At 39.0% G+C, this 14,239-nt stretch overlaps 1 protein-coding gene across 6 annotated transcripts in view; it reads right to left on the bottom strand.

Moving 5' to 3' along the window:
* The window catches only part of Cdep (Chondrocyte-derived ezrin-like domain containing protein), a 628,747-nt gene that overhangs the window by 115,770 nt on the left and 498,738 nt on the right, over positions 1 to 14,239 (bottom strand). For all 6 annotated transcript variants that reach the window (XM_070086348.1, XM_070086350.1, XM_070086352.1 and 3 more), the window contains one exon: positions 3,540 to 3,673. In XM_070086348.1, coding sequence (XP_069942449.1) covers positions 3,540 to 3,673 — 134 coding nt within the window. The remainder of the gene's footprint in view (positions 1 to 3,539; positions 3,674 to 14,239) is intronic.

The raw sequence follows: 14,239 nt of genomic DNA, 5'->3' as shown, positions 1-14,239 counted from the left end.
GCCTTGTTCTTTAGTGTTTTGATGATGAGTGAAATTTCAGTAGGGTTTGTTGGGGTTAGGAAAAGAGTATACAGGTAGTTGCCAGTGAGGTACTTTTTGGTTGTGTTCGAGTTTGGAAGTTTGCTTGCTAGTGTTGTTCCTACAGTGGAGTAAAAGACATTTAGTTTGTTGGCAGTATCCATCAGTAGGATTAGAGGTTCATTAGGTTTAGTTAGGTTAACTTCATTTTTTCGAGGCAGTTTCCTAAATCCTAGAATTTCAGAGAGGATTTTCCATGTCTTTTTCATATCCCCTTTTATGTCACAAAATCTGTTTTTGTAATATGTTTTTTGGCCCTTCGTATTAGATTCATATGCACTGACAAGTATCGTTTCATCTATTCCTTCGTAATTTGATCCAGTCTTTACAGTTTTTCATATACATGTTTTTTTATTAATAGAAGTGAGGATGATGTTTGTAAGCCAGGGGCTGTTTAATCTCTTGGCTGAGATTTGTTTTGTTTTTATTGGACAATGTCTGTTACAGAGGTATTGGGTTTTTGCAAAATTTTTTTTAAACATTTGTCAATATCAAGGCTAGGTGCTAGCTCACTTTGCCAGTCAATGTTACTTAATGACAAAATAAAATTGTTAACGGACATTTTGTCATGTAGTCACAGAGAGATCTTACTTGTATCCTGTGGGAGTTTACGTAAGTTTGTTATGAGAAAGGTGGGATAGTGGTCTGTGGAGTTGTGTGAGATAATGCCTGCTCTTAGTGGAGATATAGTGTTAGTCCAAATATGGTCTAGTAGTGAGGCACTTGTCTCAGTGATTCTTGTTGGTGTGGTTATAGATGGTAGGAGTAAGCAGTTGCTCATATTGTTAGTGAATTCTGTTACTTGTGGTTCGTGTTCATGAATGAGGTTAATGTTGAAGTCATCTATAAGTATCAGATAATGTGTTTTTCATTTCTACATCAGTTGTCATGTTTCTCAGGCTTTCGTTAAATGTGTAAATATTTGAGCAAGGTACTCTGTAGATAGGTCCAACTGTTATGGGTTTATTAATGTTTTTAGACTTGAATTTTTCAAATGTATATTCACCATTTTCATCCTTGGTGCAGGTAGATTTTCCACCAAGACAGGGTGGCCCGAAAAAGAAAAACTTTCATCATTCACTCCATCACTGTCTTGCCAGAGGCATGCTTACACTACAGTTATAAAACTGCAACATTAACACCCCTCCTTCAGAGTGCTGGCACTGTACTTCCCATCTCCAGGAATCAAGTCTGGCCTGCTGGTTTCCCTGAACCCCTTCATAAATGTTACCTTCCTTACACTCCAACAGCACAAGAAGTCCTAAAAACAATTTGCCTCCATTTGTTCCTATCTAACATGCTCCGGCACGCTTGCAGGAAGTCCAAGCCCCTCACACACAAAACCTCCTTTACCCCTCCCTTCAACCTTTCCTAGGCCGATTCCTAACCCGCCTTCCCTCCACTACAGATTTATACACTCTTGAAGTCATTTAATTTTGTTCCATCCTCTCTACATGTCCAAACCATCTCAATAACCCCTCCTCAGCCCTCTGGATAATAGTTTTGGTAATCCCGCATTATATTCACACCACACATTGCCCTCAGACATGACATTTCCATTGCCTCCCTTCTTGCTGCAACATTCACCACCCATGCCTCACACACAAACAAGAGCGTTGGTATAACTACACTAGCATACATTCCCCTCTTTGCTTTCATGGGTAAAGTTCCGTCTCCACAGATTCCTCAGTGCACCACTCACCTTTTTCCCCTCATCAATTCTATGATTCGCCTCATCTTTCGAGCTACGGTGTCCCGTAGCTCGATCACCAGCACACTCAGCTCACACACTGAGGTCCAGAATTCGAATCTCCTCCGGTACGGCTGGAAAATATTAGGGATGTGTTTCCATAAGACACCTGCTGTCCCTGTCCCTGTTCACCCAGTTTAAAATGGGTACCAGGGTGTTAGTCGACTGGTGTGGGTTGCAGCCTGGGACAAAACTGACCTAATTTGCCCAAAATGCTCAGCATAACAAGGGGCTTCCTATATAGTACTATTTTATTGATGTCAGCTAGGCCTGTATATCATGTACATGTACTTGTAGTAAATAAAGATATTATTATTATTATTATATTATCTGCTGACACATCCACTCTCAAATATCTGAATACATTCACCTCCTCCATACTCCCTCCCTCCAATCTGATATCCAATCTTACATTACCTAATTTTTTTTGTTATCCTAATCACCTTACTCTTTCTTATACTATTCACTTAATTTCCTTTTTTTACATACCCTACCAAACCCATCAAGCAACCTCTGCAACTTCTCTTCAGAATCTCCCAAAAGCAGTGTCATCAGCAAAGAGCAACTGTGACAACTCTCACTTTGTGTTAGATTCTTTATCTTTTAACCTCACACCTCTTGCCAACACCCAAGTATTCACTTCTCTTACAACTCCATCTATAAATATATTGAACAACCATGGTGACATCACACATCCTTGTCTAAGGCCTACTTTTACTGGGAAATAATCTCCCTCTCGCCTACATACTCTGACCTGAGCCTCACTTTCCTCGTAAAGACTTCACTGCTTTCAATAACCTACTTCCTATTCCATACATTTGCAACATCTGCCACATTGTTCCTTATCCACCCTATCATATACCTTTTCCAAATCCATAAATGCGACAAAAACCTCTTTACCCTTATCTAAATACTGTTCACCTATATGTTTCACTGCAAACACTTGGTCTACACACCCCCTACCCTTCCTAAAGCCTCCTTGTTCATCTGCTATCATGCTCTCCGTCTCACTCTTAATTCTTTCAATAATAACTCTACTATACACTTTACCAGGTATACTCAACAGACTTATTCCCCTATAATTTTTACACTCTTTTGTCCCCTTTGCCTTTATACAAAGGAACTATGCATGCTCTCTGCATGCATAATTTTTCATAATTTCAAAATTTTTCCCCTGTAGTAAGAAATCATCCACTGCCTCTGATGCATACCAATCACTTGCATCTTCCTTTTAACAAAAGAGTGTATAATAAATGAAGAATGTATCTACCCTCTTCCTCCAGTATGACCTAATACAAACTTTAGAATATAACTGCATTCACATTTTAAAAAATTGTCATGAAGACAGTCACCAGGACCTTGTAGGCAACAAACACTGAACAGAAAAAGGACAATGCTATTTTCATGGGAACAGCTGAACTCATAGGGGCCAAACAATACCAGGAGAAATGAGAGGATATTAGGTTTGATCCAAGTTAAGGGTGGCTTTAATACCTTGGATCAAGAACCTTTCACCATTCCCTTCAAGGGGAACAATAACTGAGGTTGACAGAAGTAGGGAAATCATGTAACTGATGTTTTAGAAGGTAAAATTTATGGGTTATATTCCTAGCATATCATCAGTTCTATAATACAATAACATCCATATAAGGCGTGATGTTTATAACTGACTGTAACGCCTGTACCATAACACACAAGCTCTATTACTTACCATTGCGCAAGTCGGGTGTCAAGTTCTTTAAGAAACTGTGCATGAAACTCATATATGGGGTCGACTAGTTTAAACAGCTGAGAGAGAACATCATTTGGCATTCCTTCCTCCTTTCCCACCTCTTCTCGCAGCCACTGAAATTTTATTGAAAAGTTTTTAGGATTTTTTTTTTTTTTTAAGTAAAGTACTATTAAAAGATAAGAAAAATTAGAAGTACACAATGAAGATCAGGAGTTTGAGGCAATCAGTCCCTCAGCCTGGATTCGATGTAATCAGTCCATCAATCTCGAAAAGAAAACAGCATATGTGCAAAGAAGTAGCTTATATACTGTAGACAGGCGAGGTGAAGCAGCCGTTGGCGATATCACAGTGGACAAATCCACATGTTGAAGTAGGTCATGCCTATAGGTTAGACAAGTGAAGAATTCCCTGTATCAAGATCCCAAGGTGCTGCTGTGTCTGACAGAAATGTAGATAAATGGTTCAGAGAACCAACAACTTGATGAATTAGAGACATGTACAACACTCTGGTATCTTTACTGAGGAAACAATTCACCACACAGTAGCTTCATTAGTGTTGTACGTGTGTCTAATTCATCAACTTCTCAGTTCTCTGAACCATTTACCTACAATCTATATTGATTAGGGATGGGATAATACCAATTCTTTTGTCAATAATGATGCCCTCAAAACTGCCCAATACCCACCTTAACTCACTTTTGTGCTGATACTGATATTGGTAATAATGTCTATTCCATAATAAGGTTTTCAGCCTTTGCATCTGGAAAGCTATCTATTTATTTTTTATTAACACATCGGCCATTTCCCACCAAGGCAGGGTGGCCCTAGAAAGAGAAACTTTCGCCATCATTCACTCCATCACTGTCTTACCAGAAGTGCACTTACACTACAGTTATAAAACTGCAACATCAACATCCCTCCTTCAGAGTGCAGGCACTGTACTTCCCATCTCCAGGACTTGAGTCTGGCCTGCAGGTTTCCCTGAATCCCTCCATAAACATTACCCTGCTCACATTCCAACAACATGTCAAGTCCTAAAAACCATTTGCTCCTCTCTAACATGCTCACGTGTGCTTGCTGGAAGTCCAAGCCCCTTGCACACAAAACCTCCTTTACCCCCCTCTCGCCAACCTTTCCTAGGCCAACCTCTACCCCGACTTCCCTCCACTACAAATTTATACACTCTAGAAGTCATTCTATTTTGTTCCATCCTCTCTACATGTCCAAACCACCTCAACAACCCCTCCTCAGCCCTCTAGATAATAGTTTTGGTAATCCCGCACCTCCTCCTAATTTCCAAACTATGAATTCTCTGCATTATATTCACACCACACATTGCCCTCAGACACATCTTCACTGCCTCCAGCCTTCTCCTTGTTGCAACATTCACCACCCATGCTTCACACCCATATAAGAGCCGTGGTATAACTATACTTTCATACATTTCTCTCTTTGCTTCCATGGACAAAGTTCTTTGTCTCCACAGATTCCTCAGTGTACCACTCACCTTTTTCCCTCTCGTCAATTCTATGATTCATCTCATCTTTCATAGACCCATCTGCTAACATGTCCACTCCTAAATATCTGAACACATTCACCTCCTCCATACTCTCTCCCTCCAACCTGATATCCAATCTTTCGTTACCTAATTTTTTTTGTTATCCTCATCACCTTACTCTTTCCTATATTCACTTTCAATTTTCTTCTTTTACATACCCTACCAAACTCATCCACCAACCTCTGCAACTTCACTTCAGAATCTCCCAAAAGCACAGTGTTATCAGCAAAGAGCAACTGTGAGAACTCCCACTTTGTGTTAAGATTCTTTGTCTTTTCACCCCACACCTCTTGCCAACACCCAAGCATTCACTCCAACAATAAATATATCGAACAACCATGGTGACCATCACACATCCGTGTTTAAGGCCTACTTTTACTGGGAAATAATCTCCCTCTCTCCTACATACTCTAACCTGACCCCTCATTATCCTCAAAAACTTTTCACTGTCTTACTTCTGGTAAGACAGTGAAAAGGTTGATGGAAACAGTGCCAAACACCCTGATGACCCTCAACCGCCTCCCTCTGGGGTTGGTCTGTCTGGTTCACAGTCAGTTTTACAATTCCATAAGTGTAAGCTTATATTCTCCCATGGCCAGGGCTCTGATGTGCGTATTGGTGATTATTTTGATTTCTTTTCTATCGATGACCATTCGAATAGTGACAGCAAGAAAGAATATTCACCAGCAAACCGTCGATTTATATGACACCACATGCATTCTGGTAGTGTGCCAAGTGGTATTCCAAAGGGATGGAGTACATCCTGGGGTACATCTGGCGGCCCTACACCAGCAACAAACAGTGAAAGTGACAATGAAGCTGCTACAGTTTGGATGGATAATAGACCACATGCATCAGTAGGTGGTGGTGGTGGTGGTGCCATGTGGGTTGCGGCGCTAATGCAGTAGTCTGCATAACAGTAAATCTTCTATTTTTTGTGTGAATAAAAATTCAAAATGGAAAACAAGAGTAATATAAGAGGGGCCTGGAGACATGACTAACGAACAGAGAAAATATTATTTTAGTAATAAAGTTGGTAGAATTACCGACAATATGTAAAGTAAAAGGACATAAGTGCAACTAATGTGACATTTTATTGTGGCAACGTTTCGCTTGATAAAGCTTCTGGAGAGCAAAACGTTGCCACAATAAAATGTCACATTAGTTGCACTTGTGTCCTTTTACTTTACATATTATTTTAGTGCCAGTAATATCTGCATTGTTTATTCTGGACTCTATCTTGAAATTGGCATCTTTTGAAATTTGTGTGAAATTGGCCAAATTGCCAATTTCTGACCACTTTATTGGGTAGTTGAAATTGGTAAATGGACAATTTCTTGTATTCTATTGATAGAACAGATGGAGTTCTAGTGAAATAGCTATGAGTTTGGTCGACTGGAGCAATGGAATTGGCCAAAAATAAGGTTCAAAATGGGCAAAATAGATGATGCTTATATATCGCCGAGACCACTAACATCACGAGAGCGTAATTCTGTAAGTTTTCCATGAAATTTCGTACTTTTGATGTCATACCATTGGTAAAAGATTCTCTATTATTTCATTAGAAAAAATAATTTTTTTTTATTTTTTTTGAAAATTCTTCGCCACTGAGAGCAAGTTTGTGAACATGGGTCTCGACAGTGTCCATACCCCTCATCTGAAAATTGTTCTCAGGGTCCAAGAATTTAACCTTAAAGTGTCCAAATGTAGATCTATGTTGTTACTGCTAGCACTCCAAACGAAGATCAACATTTTATTTTTCCTGCCTCCAAATTTGGCACGATTGACCTGAGATGCCTGGTCAGTATAGAATGGGTCTTAACACTCAGTGTGTGCTGTATTAAAAAATCTGGGACCACTTAGTACCCAGTGGGAGCACCAGTTCAGTTGAGCACCAGCTAGAGCAAACAGCTTGGCAAACACCAGGGATTCACTGATGTCATATTAACACTCTCCTTTTAAGAGGAAAGTGATGTTGACCCAGAGTTCAGTGGCTCTGAGATGGATGTGGCCACATGTGGTTGATGAAATATCAAAAACCTTGATAATAACCCATGTGCAACATTTGTGCAACATTTTTTCAATTTTGATACCACTGGTAGTGTCATCTTGCCATGCCGTAAGTAAAGAGAAACAATTCTGGAACATGTGTAATAAGTATTCGGCAGGCCAACTGGCTGGTGAGTAGCCGGCTGGCTGGCTGGTCGACTGGCTGGGTGGGTGGCTGATTGACTTTGGCTCTCTCTCCATATGTATCTCTGTCTCTGTGTATCTCTGTCTCTGTCTATCTCTCTGTCTCTGTCTCTATCTCTGTCTATCTCTGTCTCTGTCTATCTCTGCATGTCACAGGTACACATAAGTAGTTATCATACATAGTGTAAATGCAGACAAAGTGTTATACAGTATAGCACTTTGTCTGCATTTTTTAGGTTATCCTAGGTAATTTACACTATGTATGATAACTATACTTATGTGTACCTGTGAGATAGAGACAGAGATAGACAGAGACAGAGATAGATACACATGGAGAGACAGCCAAAGTCAATCAGCCAGACACCCATCCCAGCCAGCCGGCCACTCACCAGCCAGCTGGCCTTCCGAATACACATTACACATGTTCCAGAATTGTTTCTCTTTACTTAGGGCATGGCAAGATGACACCACAGGTCCGCCATCACAAATCCGGCAATCAGTTATTCGGTTCCTTCAGTTATTCGGCACTAATTTTGGCTAACATAATTTCAAATTTCCAGGTTTGCCACACCAACCTGCCGGTACTGTTTGGTGGCGCTACTTGCTGCGTAAGTCATTCCAATTTCTTTTTCTCCATTTATTGTTTTAACCTGCTTACTTTTAGCCCTAGCCATGGTTCCAATGAATAAAAGAAATGCTTCTCATTATGTAAAGCACCTACACAGTACATTATCCATTAAAGATAAGGTGGCTTTGAAGCCAATGTTGGTTGCCATGAGCTCAGTCTCATGAAGCAGGAGAATATGCTTTATTACACTAATATCAACACTACAGCTTATCTGCCTATCACAATTGATCTAGTATGACATAAGGAACAATATAAATAACATAAAACATGTTAAATACTCCAGAATGAATAATATTTGGCATAACACTGAGCAGTTCGACAGAGTTATGAAGAGGTGGCCTTCAGGTGGCCCGGTGGCTTGGTGGCTAAAGCTCCCGCTTCACACACGGAGGGCCCGGGTTCAATTCCCGGTGGGTGGAAACATTTCGACACGTTTCTTTACACCTGCTGTCCTGTTCACCGAGCAGCAAATAGGTACCTGGGTGTTAGTCGACTGGTGTGGGTCGCATCCTAGGGGACAAGATTAAGGACCCCAATGGAAATAAGTTAGACAGTCCTCGATGACGCACTGACTTTCTTGGGTTATTCTGGGTGGCTAACCCTCCGGGGTTAAAAATCCGAATGAAATCTTATCTTATCTTATCTTACCATTCTCCTATCCTTGTCTTGGGGGCTTATATTAGAGAAAACGGAGTATAGCACAGGGCTAACTATGATATACACTCGTACTCCACCATAAACATGAAACAAAAAAGTTATTTTCTCTCTATAGATTATCACACATAGCAGCACATGTGTAGAGAACCTAGGATAACCCCAAAAAAGTCAACGTGGCTTATTTTTAGTACCTGGCTTGGGGTAGCCATATATGATTTTTGGTAAATATTCGATTCCCAGCCAGGGTAGAAACATTAGGCGTGTTTCTTTACACCTGTTGTCTATGTTTACCCATCAGTAAATGGGTACCTGGGTGTTAGTTGACTAGTGTGGGTGCTATCCTGGGACACTGACCTAATTTTCTTGAAATACTCAGCATAACAAGTGCCTTTCTATACAGTAGTATGTCACTGATGTCAGCTAGGCCTGTATACCTTGTACATGTACGTGTAGTAAATAAAGATATTATTATTATTATTATTATACTATTATTATTATTATTTTCTCAGTTGTTTGTTGGGTTATCTTATTCAAACTTGGGCAATGTATGATGGAAAGATACTTCTTCACATACACCAAAAATGAAAAAAATCAGACCATAAATAGCGGAGTTCACTTCTCAGCCATTAGCGGCTGCTTAGCAGTATATTTTTGTATGGTTGTTATGGTTATACAGTGGACCCCCGGTTAACAATATTTTTTCATTCCAGAAGTATGTTCAGGTGCCAGTACTGACCGAATTTGTTCCCATAAGGAATATTGTGAAGTAGGTTAGTCCATTTCAGACCACCCAAACATACACGTACAAACGCACTTACATAAATACATTTACGTAATTGGTCGCATTGGGAGGTGATCGTTAAGCGGGGGTCCACTGTATTCTCATTTTTTCGGTCTCATTTGATAGAATGAAAGATATATTACAGAAATAGATATGATTTTGATTGCTTTCATGACGAAAAGTACCTTGAAATTGCGCTCACGCTAGCGAAAATGTTCTATTCTGTAGCGAAGCTCAAGAGTAAACAAATCACGTCACCGTCCGATACCTGTCCGCCTGCCAGTCAAAATTCCAGTATGGAGTCAAGAACGGATTGACATTATTTATACAATTATTACAATAATGCAGCAGTCTGCATAACAGTAAATCTTCTATTTTTTTTGTGAATAAAAATTCCAAATGGTAAGCAAGAGTAATATAAGAGGGGCCTATAGCCATGACTAATGAACAGAGAAAATGTTATTTTAGTGCCAGGAATGTCTGCATTGTTTATTCTGGACCCTATTTTGAAATTGGCATCTGTTGAAATTTATGTGAAATCTGCCAAATTGCCAATTTCTGACCACTTTATTGGGTAGTTGAAATAAGTGAATGGGCAGTTTCTTGTACTCAGTTGACAGACTAGAAGTAAATAAGTTTATTCAGGTATACACAAATACAGTTACATAGATTATCATACATAGCAGTGTATGTATAGAGAACCTAGGATAACCCAGAAAGGTCAGACAAAGTGACTTATTTCCAGTAACTGGCTTGGGCTTGCCATATTTGATTTTTGGTAAATATTATTTTTTTCTCGGTTGTTTGTTGGGCTATCTCATTGAAACTTGGGCAATGTATGATGGAAAGATGCTTCTTAACGTACAACAAAAATAAAAAAGGCGGACGATAAATAAGAGAGTTCACTTCTCAGCCATTAGCCGCCTCTTTGCAGTATATTTTCGTATGGTTTTTATGGTTGTATTCTCATTTTTTGGACTCATTTGATAGAATGGAAGATATAATACAGAAACAGACATGATTTTGATTGCTTTCATAAAGAAAAGTACCTTGAAATTGAGCTCGAAGTAGCGGAAATGTTCGATTTTTGCCGATGTTCAATGAACTGTGTAAGTCACCATGGTTGTTTAATATATTTATAGATGGGGTTGTAAGAGAAGTAAATGCGAGGGTCTTGACAAGAGGCGTGGAGTTAAAAGATAAAGAATCACACACAAAGTGGGAGTTGTCACAGCTGCTCTTTGCTGATGACACTGTGCTCTTGGGAGATTCTGAAGAGAAGTTGCAGAGATTGGTGGATGAATTTGGTAGGGTGTGCAAAAGAAGAAAATTAAAGGTGAATACAGGAAAGAGTAAGGTTATGAGGATAACAAAAAGATTAGGTGATGAAAGATTGAATATCAGATTGGAGGGAGAGAGTATGGAGGAGGTGAATGTATTCAGATATTTGGGAGTGGACGTGTCAGCGGATGGGTCTATGAAAGATGAGGTGAATCATAGAATTGATGAGGGAAAAAGAGTGAGTGGTGCACTTAGGAGTCTGTGGAGACAAAGAACTTTGTCCTTGGAGGCAAAGAGGGGAATGTATGAGAGTATAGTTTTACCAACGCTCTTATATGGGTGTGAAGCATGGGTGATGAATGTTGCAGCGAGGAGAAGGCTAGAGGCAGTGGAGATGTCATGTCTGAGGGCAATGTGTGGTGTGAATATAATGCAGAGAATTCGTAGTTTGGAAGTTAGGAGGAGGTGCGGGATTACCAAAACTGTTGTCCAGAGGGCTGAGGAAGGGTTGTTGAGGTGGTTCGGACATGTAGAGAGAATGGAGCGAAACAGAATGACTTCAAGAGTGTATCAGTCTGTAGTGGAAGGAAGGCGGGGTAGGGGTCGGCCTAGGAAAGGTTGGAGAGAGGGGGTAAAGGAGGTTTTGTGCGAGAGGGGCTTGGACTTCCAGCAGGTATGTATGAGCGTGTTTGATAGGAGTGAATGGAGACAAATGGTTTTTAATACTTGACGTGCTGTTGGAGTGTGAGCAAAGTAACATTTATGAAGGGGTTCAGGGAAACCGGCAGGCCGGACTTGAGTCCTGGAGATGGGAAGTACAGTGCCTGCACTCTGAAGGAGGGGTGTTAATGTTGCAGTTTAAAAACTGTAGTGTAAAGCACCCTTCTGGCAAGACAGTGATGGAGTGAATGATGGTGAAAGTTTTTCTTTTTCGGGCCACCCTGCCTTGGTGGGAATCGGCCAGTGTGATAATAATAATAAATATTCTAACCTAACCACTCTGTAATTCGGCAAACTCAATAATCCGGCACACTACAGGTCCCAATGATGCCGGATTTGTGATGGAGGACCTGTACCAGTGGTATCAAAATTGAAAGGATATTGCACAAATGTTGCATGGGTTATTATCAAAGTTTTTGATATTTTCTTAACCACTTTTGGCCACATCCATCTCAAATCCACTAAAATTTGGGTCAACATCACTTTCCTCTTAACCCTTTCAGGGTCCAGACCCAAAATCTGAGACGTGTCCACAGGGTCCAAGAATTTACAAAAAAAAAAATTTTTATTTTTTCTTATGAAATGGTAGAGAATCTTTTTCTGAAGGTAATAAAATAAAAAGTACAAAATTTGATGAAAAATTGAGGAAATTATGCTCTCGCGAATTTTGATGTGTCAGCGATATTTACTCATTCGGCGATTTTGCCGAATTTGACTCCCATTTTAGGCCAATTACGTTATTCCAGTCGACCAAATTCTTAGCCATTTGACTAGATTTACTTTATTTTATCGACTGAGCACAAGAAATCACTAAGTCAACTGTTTCAACTACCTAATAAAGTGATCGGAAATTGGTAATTTGGCCAATTTAACACAAAGTTCAAAATATTTCTATTTCAAAACAGGGTCTAGAATAAATAATTCAGGCATTCCTGGCACTAAACTATCATTTCCTCTCTTCATTGGTTATGTTTTCAGGCTTTACAAATGAATTCCATTTTGATTTTTTATTCACATAACAAATTTTTATTCAAACCAAAAAATGGAAGGTTTACTGTTGTGCAGTATTGTAATAATTGTATAAATAATATCAACACATTTGTGAACACACATAAGACCCACCAGCTGACATCTATTGGATGAGTGATGTGATTTGTTTACTCTTCAACATCGGCAAAAATTTAACATTTCTGCTACAGGAAGGCCCCACTTATACGGCGGGTTAGGTTCCAGGCTAGCGCCGTAAAGCGGAAATCGCCGTAAAGTGGAACACCCTTTTTTTCCACTTATAAATGCATACAAACACTAGATAACAAGTTTACACTAACATATATTAAGTTAGCAATAGAACCAGGCATCAAAAAACAATAAAAAGGTACAATACACACATAGTGCACTCATTACTTACCTTAAAATATTTATAGTCTTAATCTAGGGTGAGACAAGTAGTATTTATTGTAAGAAATCAAGTGTGGTATGTATTGTAATAGGCAGGCTATTTCACCAGGCCACCCCACCCACACATACTATTCTATGATATTTAAGCATCCCAGAGCGATAAAATGTATATACAGTTCACTCATTACTTACCTTAAAATATTTGTAGTCTTAATGTAGGGTCAGGAGTAAGTAAATGAGATAAAACGAATAAATGAGAGAGAGAAAGAATGAATACATGAGAGGTGACAGGCGCAGAGTTATGTAAACAAACCAGGCTCCCACATCTTATATTTATGTTTATTTATTCTATTGTGGGGTGTATTTATCTTATTTATATGTTATGCATCGTGTTTATTATATAATTTTGAAAAAAATATCATGGATGGATTAATGAAAATGTGTATATTACCGTAATATACGACATTTAATGAGACTCCGTGACTATTGTTATTATGGCGTCACTTGTGGAAGTCGTCTGCTACCAGAGATCACATTTATGTTTATTTATTCTACTGTGGGGTGTATTTATCTTATTTATATGTTATGTATAGTGTTTATTATATAATTTTGAAAAAAATATCATGGCTGGATTAATGAAAATGTGTATATTACCGTAATATACGACATTTAATGAGACTCAGTATTGTTATTATCACCACTTGTGGAAGTCGTCTGCTACACAGCTCACATTTATGTTTATTTATTCTACTGTGGGGTGTATTTATCTTATTTATATGTTATGCATCGTGTTTATTATATAATTTTGAAAAAAATATCATGGATGGATTAATGAAAATGTGTATATTAACGTAATATACGACATTTAAATGACTTGATGTATGTAAGTTTATTTAGGTACAGGTATACATAAGTATAATTATCAGAGTATATATAAAATATGAAATAACTTTTAAAAACATTTGAAATTTTGGAGTTTCCAGACAAAATGGAGAGACTTAGTGCTTACTGAGCTCATGGAGAATGTAAACAAACAGGGTGGGGCACGGTGACCGTATTAGAAAGTCAGGTGGGGGGAGCCGTATAGTGAGTTTTGGTCATAATTTGAAATGTCCGTATTAGCGGAACGCCGTAAAGTGAAACGCCGTAAAGCGGGGCCTTCCTGTACTTTGAGCTCAGTTTCAAACCATTTTCAGTACTAAAAACAATCAAAATCATCTTTATTTCTTTAATATATCTTCCATTCTACCAAATGAGACCAAGAAATTGCAAATACAACTATAAAAAAAACCCATGATGAAACACCCCAAAGTCACCGTTTTAATCCAAAATTACAGTCTCAGTCTTTTTTCTCTCATTATGCACTGTGTGCTGCAGGATTTGTTTTATGTGGTGCACACTTACCACACAGATGTGTTCTCTCATATCTAGGCCCAAATTTACCACTCACAGCTTATCTGAGT

Source organism: Cherax quadricarinatus, chromosome 18 (genome assembly GCF_038502225.1).
Source record: "Cherax quadricarinatus isolate ZL_2023a chromosome 18, ASM3850222v1, whole genome shotgun sequence".
In the NCBI taxonomy this organism is placed as follows: Eukaryota; Metazoa; Arthropoda; class Malacostraca; order Decapoda; family Parastacidae; genus Cherax; species Cherax quadricarinatus.
This window is presented reverse-complemented; position numbering and strand designations above follow the sequence as displayed.